General features: G+C 35.1%; 3 protein-coding genes and 1 long non-coding RNA gene across 7 annotated transcripts; 2 read left to right on the top strand and 2 right to left on the bottom strand.

The window, feature by feature from the left end:
* Positions 1 to 1582: 1582 nt before the first annotated feature.
* On the bottom strand, positions 1583 to 4097 carry LOC100785369 (uncharacterized). Its single transcript, XM_003517486.3, has 6 exons — positions 3879 to 4097; positions 3440 to 3652; positions 3186 to 3352; positions 2706 to 2787; positions 2519 to 2587; positions 1583 to 1907 (listed from the first exon to the last, which is right to left on the bottom strand). The coding sequence occupies exons 1-6, from the start codon at positions 3999 to 4001 to the stop codon at positions 1737 to 1739; spliced, it is 825 nt and encodes a 274-aa protein (XP_003517534.1). The 5' UTR covers positions 4002 to 4097; the 3' UTR covers positions 1583 to 1736.
* A 409-nt stretch (positions 4098 to 4506) lies between these two features.
* LOC100797535 (protein RDM16) lies at positions 4507 to 9789 on the top strand. 4 transcript variants are annotated; one of them, XM_006573772.4, is made up of 9 exons: positions 4520 to 4679; positions 4996 to 5103; positions 5690 to 5726; positions 5811 to 6355; positions 6833 to 7114; positions 7194 to 7655; positions 7752 to 7946; positions 8051 to 8211; positions 8725 to 9789. In XM_006573772.4, exons 4-9 carry the CDS (start codon positions 5840 to 5842, stop codon positions 9605 to 9607), a joined length of 2499 nt encoding a protein of 832 aa, XP_006573835.1. In that variant the 5' UTR covers positions 4520 to 4679; positions 4996 to 5103; positions 5690 to 5726; positions 5811 to 5839; the 3' UTR covers positions 9608 to 9789. The 4 variants fall into 4 exon arrangements, with proteins under 4 accessions (XP_006573832.1, XP_006573834.1, XP_006573835.1 ...); XM_006573769.4 differs by lacking the exon at positions 5690 to 5726 and having other exon boundaries at positions 4507 to 4679; positions 5773 to 6355; XM_006573771.4 differs by lacking the exon at positions 5690 to 5726 and having other exon boundaries at positions 4511 to 4679.
* Positions 9790 to 10856: 1067 nt separating this feature from the next.
* LOC106794707 (uncharacterized) lies at positions 10857 to 12053 on the top strand. Its single transcript, XR_005892410.1, has 2 exons — positions 10857 to 11392; positions 11503 to 12053. It is a non-coding gene; the product is annotated as an uncharacterized lncRNA (long non-coding RNA).
* A 1796-nt stretch (positions 12054 to 13849) lies between these two features.
* LOC100784841 (cell division cycle 20.2, cofactor of APC complex) lies at positions 13850 to 16523 on the bottom strand. Its single transcript, XM_003517485.5, has 5 exons — positions 16102 to 16523; positions 15538 to 15810; positions 15098 to 15367; positions 14426 to 15007; positions 13850 to 14330 (listed from the first exon to the last, which is right to left on the bottom strand). Exons 1-5 carry the CDS (start codon positions 16198 to 16200, stop codon positions 14187 to 14189), a joined length of 1368 nt encoding a protein of 455 aa, XP_003517533.1. The 5' UTR covers positions 16201 to 16523; the 3' UTR covers positions 13850 to 14186.
* Between the last annotated feature and the right edge of the window lie 565 nt (positions 16524 to 17088).

Here is a 17088-nt window from a genome sequence, read left to right as displayed (position 1 = left end):
TAATTATAATTCTTAAATTATTATATTGGTTCAACATATATATATAATTATTATTTTTTTGCAGGGAAAGGGATGACTACAGGAGATGAGCCACATTCGACCAAATGCAGGATCGTATCTTGCAACTCTTTCCAGTTATTGGGTCAACATATTGATCTTCACTAAAAAAAATTGTATGATATTTATATATCACTAAAAAATCTGAGTTCAATTCAACTATTTTACATGTTATTATTGTATTTTGAATAAATAGTATATGTATTGGTAGTGTAAATATTTTTTAAATTCTACTCCTTCTGTTCCCCATTATATGATATTTAAGGTTATAATTAATTTTATTGAATTTTAAAGAAAATACCACGTAACTTTTTAATATATCATTTATTATTTTAATTAATGATTAATTTATTCTTTTGATACACTATTCTCACTAAATATTGATTAGAGGTAATCTTGAAAATAAATGTAACACTAATTTTGTAAAATGACGTATTTTGGAACATTTTTTTTCCTAAAACATTGCATAGTATTTTTTTACAAAGAGAATGACAAATTGTTAAGTATTGTAAATTTTCTTGACTTTTATAAAAAAATGCTACTAACAATATATATTAATTAAACTGTTTTGTTTTTATATTGTTTTTCAAAAGTAGACAGTTTTTAATTTTGCATGAAGAATTTAATGATTCCAAACTATAAGACAGTATTCAAAATAAAATCATTAGAAAAAAAACTTAAATAAATGAAAATTATAATATTATTACAATACTCCCTGATGCCGAAGGAAATAATAGCGTTTCACAAATTTGCATGTTGTAAGATTTTTAAAATCATTGAAGAAACTGTAAAGGGACAAAATAACCCCTCCTCCCTTACCTACACATATTCCCTTTCCCCTCCTTCCTCACATTTGACTTTCAGTTGCAATAGAATTGTAATTATGTTTTGTGGTTGACATAGACAAGAATGGAATCACATTTTTGTTGCAGTATAAAGATGGTAAAAAAATCAAATCAGAAATATGTTTTCATTTTAATATAATAAAAACATATTTTTATTATAGCGAAGGAGGTATGAAAAAAAAAAACAAAATGGAAATATATTTTCATTGTTCAAAGTATACAACAAATACATATTTTTATTTCATTTTTTTCCACCCTTATACTGCAACAAAAATTTATTTCCGTTGTATATTTTATACAATAAAATGTATTTCCAATGAAAGGATATTTTGTAAAAACAAAATTTAAAGCGCATGGGGTGAGAATATCAAAATTTAGGGTGTAAATAGTAATTTCCAACAACTACATCCCATTTTTTTGTGAGTTAGACTCCCTTCAAATTATCTCTTACATTAATTTTTTTTATTAAAATATCCTTAATTATTTTATAAATCTATAAATAATAAATGTTGTAAATTATTAAAAGCATAAATATTTACTTTGGTCCTTAACAGTGTAAGTCCCTAAAATATGAAAAAGTAAAATTTAATTGCTAAATATGAAAAAAAAATGATAAATTTGTTGTAACCATAAGTCCCCACGTATTGCAGTTATCCCCACCCACCCTAAAAAAAAAGTAGTAGTTTGAAATTTATTTTGAATCTCATATAGAAAGCTTCATTCAACTTTGACATGAGCATCCAAGGAGTTTTTCTGAGACACAAGCTCCAATATTGGACAACTTTGGAGGACAGAAAATAAACAAAATTAACATGTCGTGGAATTAATAAAATGTTACTGAAGACCATAAACAAGCAAAGCTCCAACTGCCCCTACACCAGCCAGGAGTCCAATAATAACTCCAATTGGAGGCAAGCCCCCACCAATAGCTTTTCCAGTGTTAACATCATAACGAGCAAACCTCTTCTTTGGTGCTTGACATTGAGGACACCCGTATGTGTCCGGCTGCACATGATAAAACAAATTGGCAATCAAAAAAACCAATCAACACGTTGATAAATGATAATTCAACTTCAACAAATACTATCTCAAGAAGATAAACTTTCCGGGAACATGACTTGCAATTTAAACATAGATCATTTTATAAATTTTTGGTTCAAGTTTTTGAAGCACAGACCTTATGGTTATCATCAAATCACTCAGTATAATGGCAAGTTGCCAAGCACAAAAGAATATAGTAATCAACACAGAAGGTCTATCAAGCAGATGATGCCTGAATATTGCAGAGAGCAACACTAAAGAAATGAGAATAAGCAAAATTATAGGAAAATTGATGAATGCCGATACCGTTACTACTTACTACTACAACAACAACAATAAAGTTTTGGTGAGGTTGACTACATAGACTACATGACACTGCTGGATTTGGTTAAAAACTGAATCATGAGGAATATTATTCACTATGAAATCCCTTTTAATAACCACCATGAAAATTGCTGATGCCAATATCATAACAAATTAACATAGAAGGCGTTCCATCTTTTCAAAAACCATGGGCACCTGAAGGAAAGAATCGAGGAAGAGCTTAGAAGTAAGTTTTTATATGCTGGACGTACCTGCTCATCAAAAGGTTTCTGTAAGGTGTATATGTATCCACAATCAAGGCAGATGTGAGTAGCTCTCGCCTGCATGGAAGTGCCCTTAATCAACAATTGATTGTAAAATGGACATAATATCATCTTTAACCTAGACAACAAATAATTAGGAGGAAGAACAAGCATGTCAATCCAAAATGAATCTTGCCTTTTGAGTCTCGGTCAGTTTTCTTCCAAATCGAGGAGGAGCAGGTCGCTTTGTGAGCTTTTTAACGTCTACTTCAGCACCCCTTAATAACAAAAGATGAAGATATGTAAGTTGTTAAGTCATTGCAGCTGTTAGGTAAATACTAGAAGGAATGACTGAATGACATTATGATCACATGAACATTAGAGAGACTTGACTCTATGCGTTTTATATCATTGAAACAAAAAGATGAACATATTAAGTGCCACAATAGTTTTCATGGAGTTGCAGAATGAACTTATAAATTATTTCTTCAGTTTTTTTTTTTTATCTCATTTTCCCTATGCTAAAAATAAAAGTCGTACCCCAATCAATTGATTGGGGTGTTGGCTACTGAAGCCATACCCAAATAATAATAAGAATAACCTACGTCAGCAACAAATTTACTAGAGAATTGATGCAATTAAGAAGATAGAATGGAACAAAGATGGATTAGAGAACCTGCTGACAACAAAGTAGACAGAGTCCGGCTTTGCTTGGATGGCGGTTTTAGTAAATCCAAGCTTATCCGCAGGCCACAATTCATCCCCAAAGAAACTGCTAGTGTAAAGGACTTGGTCCCCTGCCTTTAACCCTGCTCTTGCTGCATTCCCACCACCATCAACAGCCTATAGAAGACAACAAGCATTGCATAAACAATCCTCATTCACAAATAGGAAATCATTCAATTGAATAGACGGGTGCTAGATACTCACAGTGATGACAACACCACCACCAGACTTTTGGCCTAAGGTGAGGCCAAGTGGCTTGTCAACCTCCACCTCAATTGTCTTTGAAGCCCCAGCAGTTCGTGCTGTGATCTCAAGTCTCCTTCCAGCAATGGAGGAACCATTGTTGTTCTCAACTAGGAAGGATTCTGAAACACCCCTTTTGGCTTCATGAAGTGAGAGCCCTTGTAAAGATGTTTTCTGCAGATACAAGAGCAAAATGAATTCTATTTCTTAATCAATAGCAATGGATAAATTATTACGTGGTCCCAAATAATCATGTGTCCATGGTGCTTACTTAAAAATCTTCACGCAACATATATTCGAGATTTTCAATTTATAAGAAAAAGTTAATAACGTTCAATTACGTGATCTCAAATTATGTAACAATTTCTTGTAATAAGCAAAGTATAGTAAGTAGTAGAACCTGGCATTGAGGTGAAGTGAGTGCCTTGGAATGAGAGAGTTGAGAGTTTTTTAAGGAGGGGCTCCTTATGGGGGTGAAGGTGGCAGAGAATGAAGAGGAGGAACCAGCAACCACCGCTGACATGTTTCCGGTGAGACGTGTGGATAGGAATTCACCACCGAACAAACGAACACACGTTCCTTCTGAATAATGAGAGGAAAAAGCTTCTCCTTTTCTTTTTTATTTTTTTTATGGTGTTCAAAGAAAATTATTTTATTTTGAAAATATAGATAATATTTGACTGGTGGTGGAGATGAAGACACCAAACAACCCTCACTGTATGGCCTCAAGCCATTCAACTTCAAGGACTGTAAACAAACAGCTGATGCAATGCAACTCCACAATTAAACATCAAAAGTGTGCATTGAATGCCTCTTGTCTTTGCTCTTACTTCATATGGATTAATATAATCTTGTCCTACACATACACTTCTAATCTTTTAAAAAATTAAAATAAAAATTATCACATAATGAAATTAAAATTAAATAGGCCCTTTTTAGTAAATAGCTGAAAAACAGACCCTTTTTGGCAAATACTAGTTAAAATGCAAGAACTTTTGTTTGAAGTAAAACCCTAGATCTGTTGGTTGTTCCTTGCGTGGTACCTACAGAAGTTATTATAGTAGAGGGTAGAAAGAAGAGAAAGGAAGCGGGAAAAAGCGTAGCACACCAAATTGATGCTCTTAGGTTCGGAACCGAAGCGGTTAAGAGTGACTTTGTGGCTTTGCTTGCTTCCCACACTCTCCAATCTGCCCGTGAATCTGTATTCACTTTCTCTCAGCTTCCTGCGTTAGGTTTTTTCACTTTGTTTTTTTTTTTTTTGTATTTTGTAATTTTCAAGTGTGAATCTTGCTGGGCACAGCATCAACATTTGTAGCTATTTTCCCTTTTCATTAGAACCCCTTTTATTGAAAACAGACAAACAAGCAAACAAACTAGTTTTTGTGATTTTGAAGAAATTATTAAAATTTGATCTTCATGAAGCTGATTTTTTTTTTATTCGAAATGTTTTGGAGTCAAATTCAGGTCTGTTTTCTGCTCTACCCTGCAACAATTTTGCATTTCTTTGTTATTTTTAGGCAAGCAGGAGAAATGAAGTGATGAAGAGGCAATGTATATGGTAAATTAAATTTGTATGGAACTGCTTTTCTGCTGAAGATAGACCTTGACAAGCAAATACTATCTCGGTATTATACTCCCCTGTGTATTTGGAATAATCTAGATTCTTCTAACTGTTTTGATTTTTGAAACTATCTTAGACTCTTGGTCATAGTGGCATTGGTGCATGGTATCTCCTTGAATGATGCAATGGGCTTGTATTTAGTAGTATTTCTGAACCTAGTTACACTTGTGTGATAAAAATTTGAGGCACATGCAATTGATATATGCATAAACAATAAGTATAAGTATATAGGACAATTTCACAGAGGGATATGTGCTAAAATGTGCAATTTCACATAAGTATAAGTATATAAACAATATGAAAACAGCTATGAACATGCAAGAAGAGTAGTTACGGTCCCCATCTTTGGTTAATTCATGTGGTTTGGTAGGCCGAACTTACTCTTGGTAGAGATCTTCTGGTGTTGTAGCGTTCATTTAAATTCTTCTAACTTCTTTAGTAATTGGAAGAAAAAAATCCAATTGTTATCAAAGTATGGACAAGAATTCACCAAAAATAATCAAATAAATACATCATTAAAAACTGTTATTTCTAGGAGAATAATGTTTATTTGCTTCTTAATTATTGTAATTTGATTTAACTTGTTTTAGCTTTGAAGAGGGACATTGAGCTGTAAAAAGTCATCTGGTGTGTATGGTATTTAAATATAATTCATATTTAATATTTTTCAAAGATAAGAGCTAAGGTAAAGTGATCCCCAAATTACAATAGAAGAGAAGAAGCATCTCCCAAACCCGAAAATGGACGACAGAGTCAAATCTGAAAAGAGAAGCAGAGATCGACACTTGGAACGTGACGACAAATACCATCGCGATTCTGATGATCACCGCCGTCATCGATCAGACAGGAATCACAAGCGTGACCACAAATCAAGGGATAGGGATAGGACTTATGACAGAGAAGGAAGCAGGGATAGGGATTACGAAAGAGAGGGTAGCAAAGATAGGTTGAAGGTGAACCGTGATGAGGGGAGGGAAGATTTGGTGGAGCCACGACTCTCCTCACATTCTCATAAGCGGAAAGAGAGGGAGCACAGTGAGGACAGGGACTATGAGGATAAGAAAATTAGGGTTTCTGAGGAGAGGAAGGAAGGGAGGAGGGAACGGAGGAAATTTGGGGATAAAGTCAAGAAGGAGGAAGAAGAAGAAGATGGTAATGATAATATTAGAGGCATTCATGAGGCCAAGGTCAAGGAGGAAGTCGCTGATGGTGCCCATGGCTCAGCTTCTTCCAATGACACTGCGTTTATCCAAAATGTGAGTTTCTTTCTTTTAACATTCTGTTTTAAAATTTTGACGATACCCAGCATTTGTTTTCTATTTTTTTGGTTATAATTGAATTGTAATATGTTTACTTCCGTAGTGTTCCTCATACACGAGTGCTGGTTTAGAATATCATGTCAAATTTTAGGGTTGTTTACTTTCAGTTACTACGTACTGAAAGTAAAGTAGAATGTGATTGCTAATTAACTTGAGTAACTATGAGACAATCCTTCTAGTTCATCCATTAATGTGTAATTTGATTGATTCTCTTAACCTTATTGATAAGTCAGTTTGCAAGAGAGATGGTTTGTTATCTTATGCATCCATTATTGCAATTTTTGTTTCTGTTCAACTTGATTACATGTTCACCTATCTCAGTTCTTTGTTTCCGAATTCCTTCTCTTCTATTATTCCTCTTGGAACACTTGAAGAGGGACACCACTCACTGGTATTTTATCCTTGTTCTTCCAGGGTGCCTTGGGATCACCTGCTGTGGCGCCCATGAGTGTGCCTGAGACATCTTTGGCTCCTCCTTCTTGCTTTCCTATCAAGGTATCTTCGAATTCTACCACAAATGAAAATAAGGGCGTTAGTATTATCAGGTCTCATGAGGTTACTGGAAAATCTAGTACAGATGGGTCATCTTCAGCTGCTGGAAAAACTGGGAGCCTCTCTATTGATGCCCTAGCTAAGGCTAAGAAAGCTTTACAAATGCAGAAAGAGTTGTCAGAAAAGCTAAAGAAAATTCCTCAGGTAATTTGGGCATTTTATTGTAACTGTACATGTTACTCTGAATGCATTAATCACTGCGCCTTTGGTTTTGGTTGTGCAGTTGAATAAGAGTTCTAGCCAAAATTCACAAGGAAGCTCGAACTTGGGTTCAATGAATGAATCTGCAGTACCCTCTTCTGCTGCTGGAGTGGCATTAAAAAGTTCCACCTCAGCTTCTTTGGGCCATGTTGCAAATATGTCAATGTTCCCCTCAACTGCTTTTGCTGCTTCTGCTAATACTCCAGTAATTGGCACTAGTGCTGTTGGTATTCCAAATGCAACTCTGCCCAACTTGGAAGCTGTCAGGCGTGCTCAGGAGCTTGCTGCCAGGATGGGATTTCGTCAAGATCCACAATTTGCTCCTCTGATAAATATGTTTCCTGGTCAGATGGTAACAGATGTTGCTCTCCTGCAGAAACCCACAAAGGCCCCTGTTCTTCGTCTTGATGCTCAGGGACGGGAAATAGATGAGCAGGGAAATGTTATTAATGTGACTAAGCCCATCAACCTTAGCACATTAAAGGTGTGATGCTTTCTTATTTGTCTCTTTTTATGAATTACTTTTTTTTCTGTTTGGGATTCCTTTCTTAAGGCTAGAATCTGTGTCTGAACATTCCAGGTCAACATTAACAAACAAAAGAAAGAAGCATTTGAAATACTACAGCCTGTATTGGATGTCGATCCTGAATCTAATCCTCATTTTGATGCAAGCATGGGTATCAACAAAACAAAGCTCCTGCGGCCCAAGAGGATGAATTTCCAATTTGTGGAGGAAGGAAAATGGTCAAAAGATGCTGAAACAATAAAATTGAAGGTATTTTTATCCATCCATCCCCTTCTCCCACTTTCTGGTGACTTTCCCTTTTACTTAATTCTTTTCAATTGCCTTCTATGTGCTTTGTTATTATTATTTGACAGAGTAAATTTGGAGAAGCTCAAGCAAAAGAGCACAAGGCCAAACAAGCACAGTTGGCAAAGGCAAAGGCTGCTCCTGATATAAATCCTAACTTAATAGAAATAACAGAGAGAGTTGTAATTAAAGAAAAGCCCAAGGACCAAATTCCAGAGATTGAGTGGTGGTAATTTTATTACTACCTGGACTACTTCCCTTTTATAAGTTGTGTATGCAGAAGTGCATGGATTGTTTTAAGGGTGTTATTTGAATGTCACAAATTTTGCAATTCAGAATTTCAGATTTAGCAAGTATACTGTACATGCATGTTTCGGTATTTATGACTTTCCGTTCTTCCTTTCTGTTGTTTGTAATGATAAGTATAATCACATTAGAAGAAGATTCAAGTGACAAACAACCTGGAATAAACCAGCTTGGCTGTTTTTAAAAAAGACCGCTAGAATACTAGTTGAATAGAAAGTGTGAAAACCCCATTATAGTTGGTAAATTGTAGTGACAATGATTGAACAATTTGACATGATTATCTAGTTTGAATCTGGTATTGCCTATCTTGGGGGAACTTCTATTTTGTTTTTTAAATACTTGAAAAGTAGAAGCAGAAAATATTATCAAAATAATTGTCTTATACCATGGTTTGTATGTAAACATATTTATTCACTTAGATATTTGAATTTAACAGGGATGTGCCTCTTCTGCATTCTGGAAATTATGGTGATGTTGATAATGGAATCATAGGCGAAGATAAACTGAAAATAGAAAAAATCAATTTTTATGTGGAGCATCCTCGTCCAATTGAGCCACCTGCTGAGCCTGCTCCCCCACCTCCTCAACCACTCAAGCTAACTAAGCAAGAGCAGAAGAAACTCCGGACGCAAAGACGTATAGCTAAGGAGAAAGAGCGACAGGAGATGATAAGACAGGGTGTCATAGAACCACCAAAACCAAAGGTCAAGATTAGCAATTTAATGAAAGTACTTGGCTCTGAAGCAACTCAAGATCCTACTCGGCTCGAAAAAGAAATACGTACCGCAGCTGCAGAGCGTGAGCAGGCTCACATAGATAGGAACATTGCACGCAAGCTTACTCCTGCCGAGCTGCGGGAGAAGAAGGAGAGGAAGCTGTTTGATGACCCAAATACACTGGAGACACTTGTCTCTCTTTACAGGATAAATGACCTCTCACATCCGAAGGCCCGATTCAGAGTTGATGTTAATGCTCAAGAGAACCGTTTGACTGGATGTGCTGTGATTTGTGATGGTATTAGTGTTGTTGTTGTTGAAGGTGGAAGCAAGTCAATTAAGAGGTATGGGAAACTTATGCTTAGACGTATTAATTGGAGTGAAGTTTCAAAAGAGAAAGAAGAAAATGAAGATTCAGATGATGACAAGCCTGCCAATAAGTGTGTTCTGGTGTGGCAAGGAAGTGTTGCCAAACCCAGCTTCTATAGGTTCAGTGTCCATGATTGCATCACCGAAGCAGCTGCCCGAAAAGTTTTTGTGGATGCTGGTGTTCCTCATTATTGGGACCAAGCCGTGAACTACAAAGAAGATGAAGCTGTTTAACTTGTCTTCTTGTGTTTTTTGTTCTTCTTTATTGGCCTGCATTGACCAAAGTCTTGTGGTGAGTGAGCAGATTTACAATTTGCATCAAGCAGCGTTTTAAACAAAATAATAAACAAGATAGCTGTTAAGTGTTCCCATGTTTCCTATGATCAATGATATCTACAATCATTATGAATTTGATAGAACAGGTAATGGTGTAAATTAAACTGTCAAATCGATTTGCATAGCATCCAATCAAAGATGCTAATGATTGTATGCGATATACATTTGGTTAAAGTTTAGGGTTGAACATAAAGGTAGTTATCGCCCTTTGTGTTAGAGTATGCAATATTTTCAACGAAAAAGGTAGTTATCACCCTTTGTGTTAGAGTATGCAATATTTTCAACGAAAAAGGTAGTTATCACCCTTACAAAATTAAGTATAAAATATACTCCATTCGGATTCAAATAAAAAAATAATCTTGTATGTTAGATTTAAATATAAATAAATCTATTTAATTTTGTAATTTAATGTTATCATTACTAAGACATTCTTCATTTAATTTTAATTATATTTTTAATTATTCTTTTTTATTCATGATAATAAATTCCATTGAAAGATATTTTAGAAATAATCATAGTTTTTACTTAAAATTAGTAAAATTAAATGATGTGCACTAATTTTTTTAATTAGTGTGAAAATAATTATTTTTACTTATATGAGTTCAAAGGAAGTAGTTTACCCATTATATTAGTCATATTGAAACATATAAAATATAAGTGAAAAATTAAAAATATATAATTTCGTCTTAAATTTTTGTCCAATAAAAAAAATCATACCCACTTCCAAACTTATTCCCATTGAGCAAGTTTTTGTCCTACTAAAATGGTAAAAGGATTTTCTTTATTTTTGAAATTTATTTCTGAAGATTAGGTAAAAGAAAACAGTCAAAAATATTTTTATTTTTAATTTAAATCTGAATTCTTAATATTAGATATTATAAAAAAGGTCAAAAATATTTTTCTTTTTAATTTAAATCTGATTTCTTAATATTAGATATTGGATAAATAAAAAATAAAAAAAGATTCCTTTCCTTTTATCTTGAATTTGTTTTCTTCTTCATGATTAGATAAACTTTTTATCACTGTTTCGTCATGAATTTAATCTTCCCTTAGTTTAATTTTAATTGAAAATAATAAATTGAACATAACAAAGAGATTTTGTTTGAGTAATAATATAATATAAATACCCTGTTAATGGGCGGTGAAGATGAGTTTTTGGTTGGAGGGTGAGCTGCAGTACTAAACAAAACTCTTGTGGAGTTGAAATTGAGGGGCTTACATGTCAAAACTCCTTTTTCCTCTGTTCATCTTACCTCGCTTCAAATCCTGCATTTGGAAGCTGTTATTTTCTCAGAGTATAGACTTCTTGGGGAGCTTCTTTTTGGCTACCCAAATCTTGAGGATTTGACAATCACGCTGCCACATTTTTTAAGCAATAAGATTGAACCAGAGTTTAAACAACTGCCCAAGTTGGTCAGAGCCGTTATAGATAAACATGACTTTCCATTGGAATTTGTCAACAGTGTTCAGTTCCTGCGCATAAATTGGGTACTGAGTACTTCACTTCCTTTGTTTTTTGTTGTTTTTTTTTTATCATTTTTAAGAAAATTGATGATTTATGATATTTTGTTGTTGCAGATGGATGATGGTGGAGAAGGCATTGAAAGCTGGATTCCTGAATTTCACAATTTATCCCATATTGAATTACACTATGTGGATTTTACTGATGAGAACAGGCTGCAGGTGTCCCAAACTTCAAAATCTTGTCATTGATCACGTTTCCTGACTTTAAAGTGCCAAATATGTTTCCTTTTTAATATTTACTAATTATATTTCATGTGCGTTGTTAACAGCAATATTCAGCCCATTTCTCATTAGCCGAATCCACCTTTTAGGATGGAAGGAGAAGAGATTGGCAAAATCCACTATGTGTTCCTAAATGCATCTCATCGAACCTTAAGCATGTCGTATTAATGGGAATGGTGGCACTGAGAGAGAGTTGGAATTTGCAAAATATATCATGCAGAATGCAAGACTGTTTACAGGACATGGCAATCAGCTTTTGCACCACGGCAGAAGATTAGCAAAAGCTTCACATGATAAAACAGTTATCATTGTGCACAAGGCTTTCTTCAACTTGTCAACTTTCGTTAAATTGATAAAAAGATTTGAGTGGCTGGTTGCAAGTAGTTCTGGTTCTGTGATGTTTCCAATTAATAGGTTGATGTTCTGATTGTCATGTAAAGCTTGAAGCCTTAAAACAGTTATCTATTCAATTCTTAAGATCCCCAATGTTTGTGAAGAGATATTTTGGTTTCAAATTTTGTGGTTCTGTTAGATTTCTTTTTTCATGTAGACCTTGGATAACAGAACAAAAGAGTAATAGAATGCAATTTTTAATTCATAGTAATGAGGGCAATGCCAGGATGACCTTTTTGAATTCATACTAATGAAGTTGTCATAGTCAAAACACTACAGTAACAAGAGAAGAGAAATGTCAGCCAGAAGGGAAGAAACAAATGGGGAATATATATACAAACAACCACACCACAAACATACTTATAAGCAATTAACCACATCATAAAATTTTCACTTTAGCATGAGAAGGTATTATTCTAGATACACAAGTTGCAGTGACAATTTGCTTTATTGCATACAGTACACTTCTAAAGCACTTCTAAATCCAATTTTAATACTTGTGGTAAGAAACACAGTATAATTAATTAGAACCCACCCTAAGCATTCTCCACATTAAGTGATGCTAATGCAGGAATATTCACCTGGAAATGTTTGCATGAATGCCCTTTAACAGGAGTCTTGATCCGTGCAAAGCTGTTTTGCACAGATAAAACACAAGACCATCAACTTTTTATTCAAAAACAACATTAAGAAAAGAGAAGGACAATCATAAAAACAAAATGCTACTGATAAAATAAAATAAAAAATTCAAAAAATGATAGTTAATGGCTTAATGCTAAAAATCAATGTTAAAATTTTAAATTACGAGAATTGTCTGAAACTGTAGTTAACAACTTATATGTCCAATTAGATTGTCCCTCGCAGAAGGCATATGTGAAAGTACACAAACAAACTAACAATTATCAAACAAGGGGAATCATATCAGGAAGGACCAACCATCAAGCATCCACCAGTGAATCATTGGTTTTTATAATTTATTAACATGTTAAAAGTCCATTTTATCCTAAGGAAAAAAAAAATTACTTCTGCATTCATCTTCTATTCTCCGCCGCCCCACCAACGGCCGTCTCGACGCACACAGCTAGATTAGTAGATTCACGGCGACATAAGTTGTGGCATCCAGGAGACGCTGGATCTACGCCCGTCGTCGTCGAGAATCTCCATTGTAGCCTAGCCTCCAAGACAAGCTCTACCACCTGGGAGAAGCTCCACGACGAGAAGGAACAACCCACAAGATGACAGAGTCGTCGCAGATCTAGCACACAGAGAGGGAAAGGATCCACAATGATAATGGTTGCACAATAAAAGATTGGAATTTTTTTTCAAAATTGATAATTGATATGCTATGATTTTTTTACTACTCAAGATTGATTTTTTTTTCATTGATAATTGATTGTTGTGATTAAAATCGGTGGTGGTTGTGGTATTTTTGTGCGATTAAAATCTGTTGAGATGGTTTCATATTTTGTTCAGTTGAGGTATTGAAGTTTGGGTGTAGTGTTTTTGTATGAGCGGATTTTTTTTCCTTAGAACACTTGCCAGTTTCCATGGGGTGTGATGCGGTCCCAGTTGTTTGTGCATGTGTTAAACACTTAAATCTGATTTTCCTTTATCATAGCCAAAAGGGTGAGTTTAGAGCATAACGACCGGTGAAGAGTGATAACCAATTTGAAGTGCATTTGAAGGACGATTTGCATCCAAAGGGTTAAAAAACGGTCTACTCACAATATAATTAATAACCAATTTTTTTATATATCAAATTAATATCTGATTGTCCCTCCCAAATCTCAACCATCCAATCAATTATTTGTATATCCAACGATTACTAATGAAAGTAAAATTGATATTTCCTTTTCCAAAATCACGGATCCACGGGTGAACCACCTATCTCGCAACAAGTACAACATATAAATTACGCCCCCCCCCCCTTTGAGTTTCTCCTTTGTTTTATCTTGATAATTTTCGGTTTGCATCTTCCATTCTAACTGAGAGTGTCAAAACTATATTTAAAAAAATGGTGGCACAACTGAAACAGCAAGAAGAGCGATATACGTGGTTCGTCACTTGTGTCTGTGTGACTACGTCCACGGGAAAAGTGTTGTTTTTTCCACTGATGGTATGTTACAATAATGTACATGGAAGTCTCATAAATTTCACCTCTCCTACAGTAATTGCTTTACTTGACACAGTTTATGGCCCCTCTTTGTTTTGTGATTATATTGGATACAACAAACCATTCCAGATGCCAGCAAAACGTAATTAACTGTATTGTAGATGTATGTAGTAAAGTGCCATCCATCGCCGTCAAGTGCTTGCAGTGGCAACAAATACTGCTTCCTTATCGTATACGATTCACATTTGAAAATGGCTCGGCTCTGGCTTTCGGTGCAGCCTTAGATGCTGCTTCCGGAGCTCCAAACACATTCCAAAACCTCAGTGTTTCATCTGCCGCTGCTGATGCTACTGTGCAACCATCCGGACTCTGAAAGGAAGTTTGGCATTGCACTAATCAGAAAAAAGCCTCAAAATAGACAATCTAATCAGGTTTCTGCTCAACAAAATCCAAAAATAAATTACCTGGGCCATGAAAAGAACTCTGGAGGTATGACCAGTGAGCTCAGCCATCTTCACCATTGAGGGGTATTTCCAAAGTGTTAACTGATTCTGGGTAAAACCATGAGAGCTGAGTAACTCCCTCTCGTTCTTGTTCCACAGCAGGGAACATACCTGAGACCCAGTGTCAATTGAGTTCAAGCATGCACCTGTGTGGGTATTCCAAAACTTGATGCAACGGTCACCACTCCCTCCACCGGAAGCCAACAAATTCCCTTGGAAGGGGCACCAAGCGAGGGCTTTTACAGCAGATGTGTGATCTTCAAGTCTGTGAAGCCACTGCGTTGCCGAATTAGAAGATGCTGTAGCTCTATCCCAGATGTAAAGTAGATTATCATTCCCTCCACTGGCTAATTGTGAACCTGAAGCTGACCATTTCAGCCCGCAAACCTCTTGCTCATGCCCGCTGTAGGTTTCAACAACATGCGATCTAATTCTTACATCGTTGTTGACAATTCTACCGTCCATCCCTCCAGTTGTGAGTATGTGGTTGTTCCATGCCAAAGATCCAACTCGTTGCCTGTGCCCACCTCTCAAAGTTCTCAACTGCAAAAACAACCGTGAATAACATTATCAGTAAAGGATAAATGAATACCAAGTAATTTATTAGAGTTTTTTTAAAAGATAAAGATATACCTGTCTATTTGAAGTTGTATCCCATAGTTGCACTTCAGAGTTGTTCAAACCAACTGCAATATGCCGTCCATCAGGAGCCCAGCTAAGGGATGTCACAGGGCCATCTTCATCATCAACTGTAACAAGTTCTGAAGTAGAACCATTTGTTGCATCCCACAAGTACACTGTGCTTCCAAGTGCTATTGCAAGAACATTCGCGCTTCCCCAGTCCAGCAAATTGAGATAATAGTCATCCACAAGATCCGGAGCATCCAAAGTCTTCTCAGAAGTCTGATGATGACCACAAGAAATACAAATTAGCAAACAATTTTAAAATAATGGTTTACCACACAAACCCACTTAAATTGAAAAAATCCCACTTCGACGTACTAGAGAAAATCATATCCTAGCTCACAAACTGAGGAATAAAACTAATTGATTAACAGATCTTAGTAGTGCACCTGAGGAATAAATCGTTTGGGCTTGGCTGGTTTATTATCGTGGGTATGAGTGGACATCTCGTGAGGGATTAAGTCAACTGGTGCAGGTGGCTTGTTCTTGAAAGCAAGAATTCGGGTACGGTTCATGTTTAAGGATTCTGCAAGCTGCTTCCTGTAAGCTTCTCTAGAGGGGGAACACACATCTGGGTTTTCCTTACCTTTATTCCCCTCGGTAAGCATATAGTGAGCATAATCAAAGTCCATTGCCGATCGATTTGGTATGAATCTATCCAGCTGTACAGTGATTAAAAAAAACAAATAAACACAGACGAATCAAAAACTTGCTTTCCACAAACAAATTCAAAAAGGGAAATGAAGATTCATCATGTGTAGTTTCGAATCCCATCATTCAGATCCCACTTCCGTATAATTGGAATCTTGAGTTATTTAACTATCGAACAATTTACACCAAATGGATTGTCATTAAAAACACAATTTAAATTTTAAACCCTAATAAAAAAACGTTTGCAGAAACATTGTGAAAGTTGCACACAAATTAAAATCAGGAAGAAAAAATTTTCTTACATTTTCTTTGGAACTCTTTCTTTGAATAAATTGCTCTTGAAGAGGGTAGCGTGATCGTGTTTTGAGGGTTCCGGAAGAACTCAAAGATCCTGCATCCATAGTTAGGGGAAGAAAGAAAAAACCAAAAATAGAGAAGAACAGGAAACGATATGGAAAATGGCACAAACGAAAAGAAGAAGAAAAATATAAAGCACAAAGCAAAACCCTGCAAAAACAGATTATTAGACAAAATGAAACCAATCGAATCAAAGTGATTAGTTACAAAAATCAATCGAGACTATTAGAGAGCCTTTGATGAATGTTCGAATGCCGTGAAAATGGAGGGAGAGAAAGAGATTTGTATGGTGAAAGGAAAAATGTTGGATTGTATATATAGTAGAGATGGTGACGGAGGAAATGAGAATTAGGGTTTAGCAAAGTTCTCGAGATTGAATTGTAAGGGCGGCAACGGCTATTTTGATTCGTTTTTGGAAATAGCCGTTATAACTCGTATTGACCAAATTGCCCTTTTTCTCGCATGAGTCGCATCGCCATTGCCAACACCCAACAGGCTCTTTTACGGACCTCAGCACTCAGTAATCAGTAGTAGGTTAGAATTAATAAATCATAATAATATTTGAAATTGTCAATACTGTCAATTTTTTTCACACTTTTTTTTTGAAGATTTTTCACACTTTTTTAGTCATAGAGTTTTCAAAATAAAATATAATTGGTATATCATTCGTGTTTATACGGTAAAAATAAATTAATGATGTAAAATATATTAAATTTTAATTTTAAATTTAATGAAGAATTATTATAAAAAATTTGATGAAATATAAGATAAAAATATATCTGTAATGAAAAATAATTTATCTAAAAATAACTATAAATTTTTTAATAAATTGTAAGAATATTAATACATTCGGATGGACATTTCACATGTTTTAACATAAAAAAATTGTAACCTGATATTTAAATCTTTATTATAAATGGAATTTAAGTGAT

The sequence above is a fragment of the Glycine max genome, chromosome 1 (assembly GCF_000004515.6).
Source record: "Glycine max cultivar Williams 82 chromosome 1, Glycine_max_v4.0, whole genome shotgun sequence".
Lineage (NCBI taxonomy): Eukaryota > Viridiplantae > Streptophyta > Magnoliopsida > Fabales > Fabaceae > Glycine > Glycine max.
This window is presented reverse-complemented; position numbering and strand designations above follow the sequence as displayed.

What these genes read in the sequence shown, in the direction of transcription:
- LOC100785369 (XM_003517486.3), bottom strand. Translation starts at nt 4,001, where the DNA reads ATGTCAGCGGTGGTTGCTGGTTCCTCCTCTTCATTCTCTGCCACCTTC. An exon ending in TCACTTCACCTCAATGCCAG is followed by an intron (nt 3,653 to 3,878) that starts GTTCTACTACTT and finishes TTGTATCTGCAG; the next exon opens with AAAACATCTTTACAAGGGCT. An exon ending in GTCTACTTTGTTGTCAGCAG is followed by an intron (nt 2,788 to 3,185) that starts GTTCTCTAATCC and finishes TTTGTTATTAAG; the next exon opens with GGGTGCTGAAGTAGACGTTA.
- LOC100797535 (XM_006573769.4), top strand. Translation starts at nt 5,840, where the DNA reads ATGGACGACAGAGTCAAATCTGAAAAGAGAAGCAGAGATCGACACTTG. An exon ending in CTGAAACAATAAAATTGAAG is followed by an intron (nt 7,947 to 8,050) that starts GTATTTTTATCC and finishes ATTATTTGACAG; the next exon opens with AGTAAATTTGGAGAAGCTCA. An exon ending in ATTCCAGAGATTGAGTGGTG is followed by an intron (nt 8,212 to 8,724) that starts GTAATTTTATTA and finishes TGAATTTAACAG; the next exon opens with GGATGTGCCTCTTCTGCATT.
- LOC100784841 (XM_003517485.5), bottom strand. Translation starts at nt 16,200, where the DNA reads ATGGATGCAGGATCTTTGAGTTCTTCCGGAACCCTCAAAACACGATCA. An exon ending in GAAAGAGTTCCAAAGAAAAT is followed by an intron (nt 15,811 to 16,101) that starts GTAAGAAAATTT and finishes ATCACTGTACAG; the next exon opens with CTGGATAGATTCATACCAAA. An exon ending in ATACAACTTCAAATAGACAG is followed by an intron (nt 15,008 to 15,097) that starts GTATATCTTTAT and finishes TTGTTTTTGCAG; the next exon opens with TTGAGAACTTTGAGAGGTGG.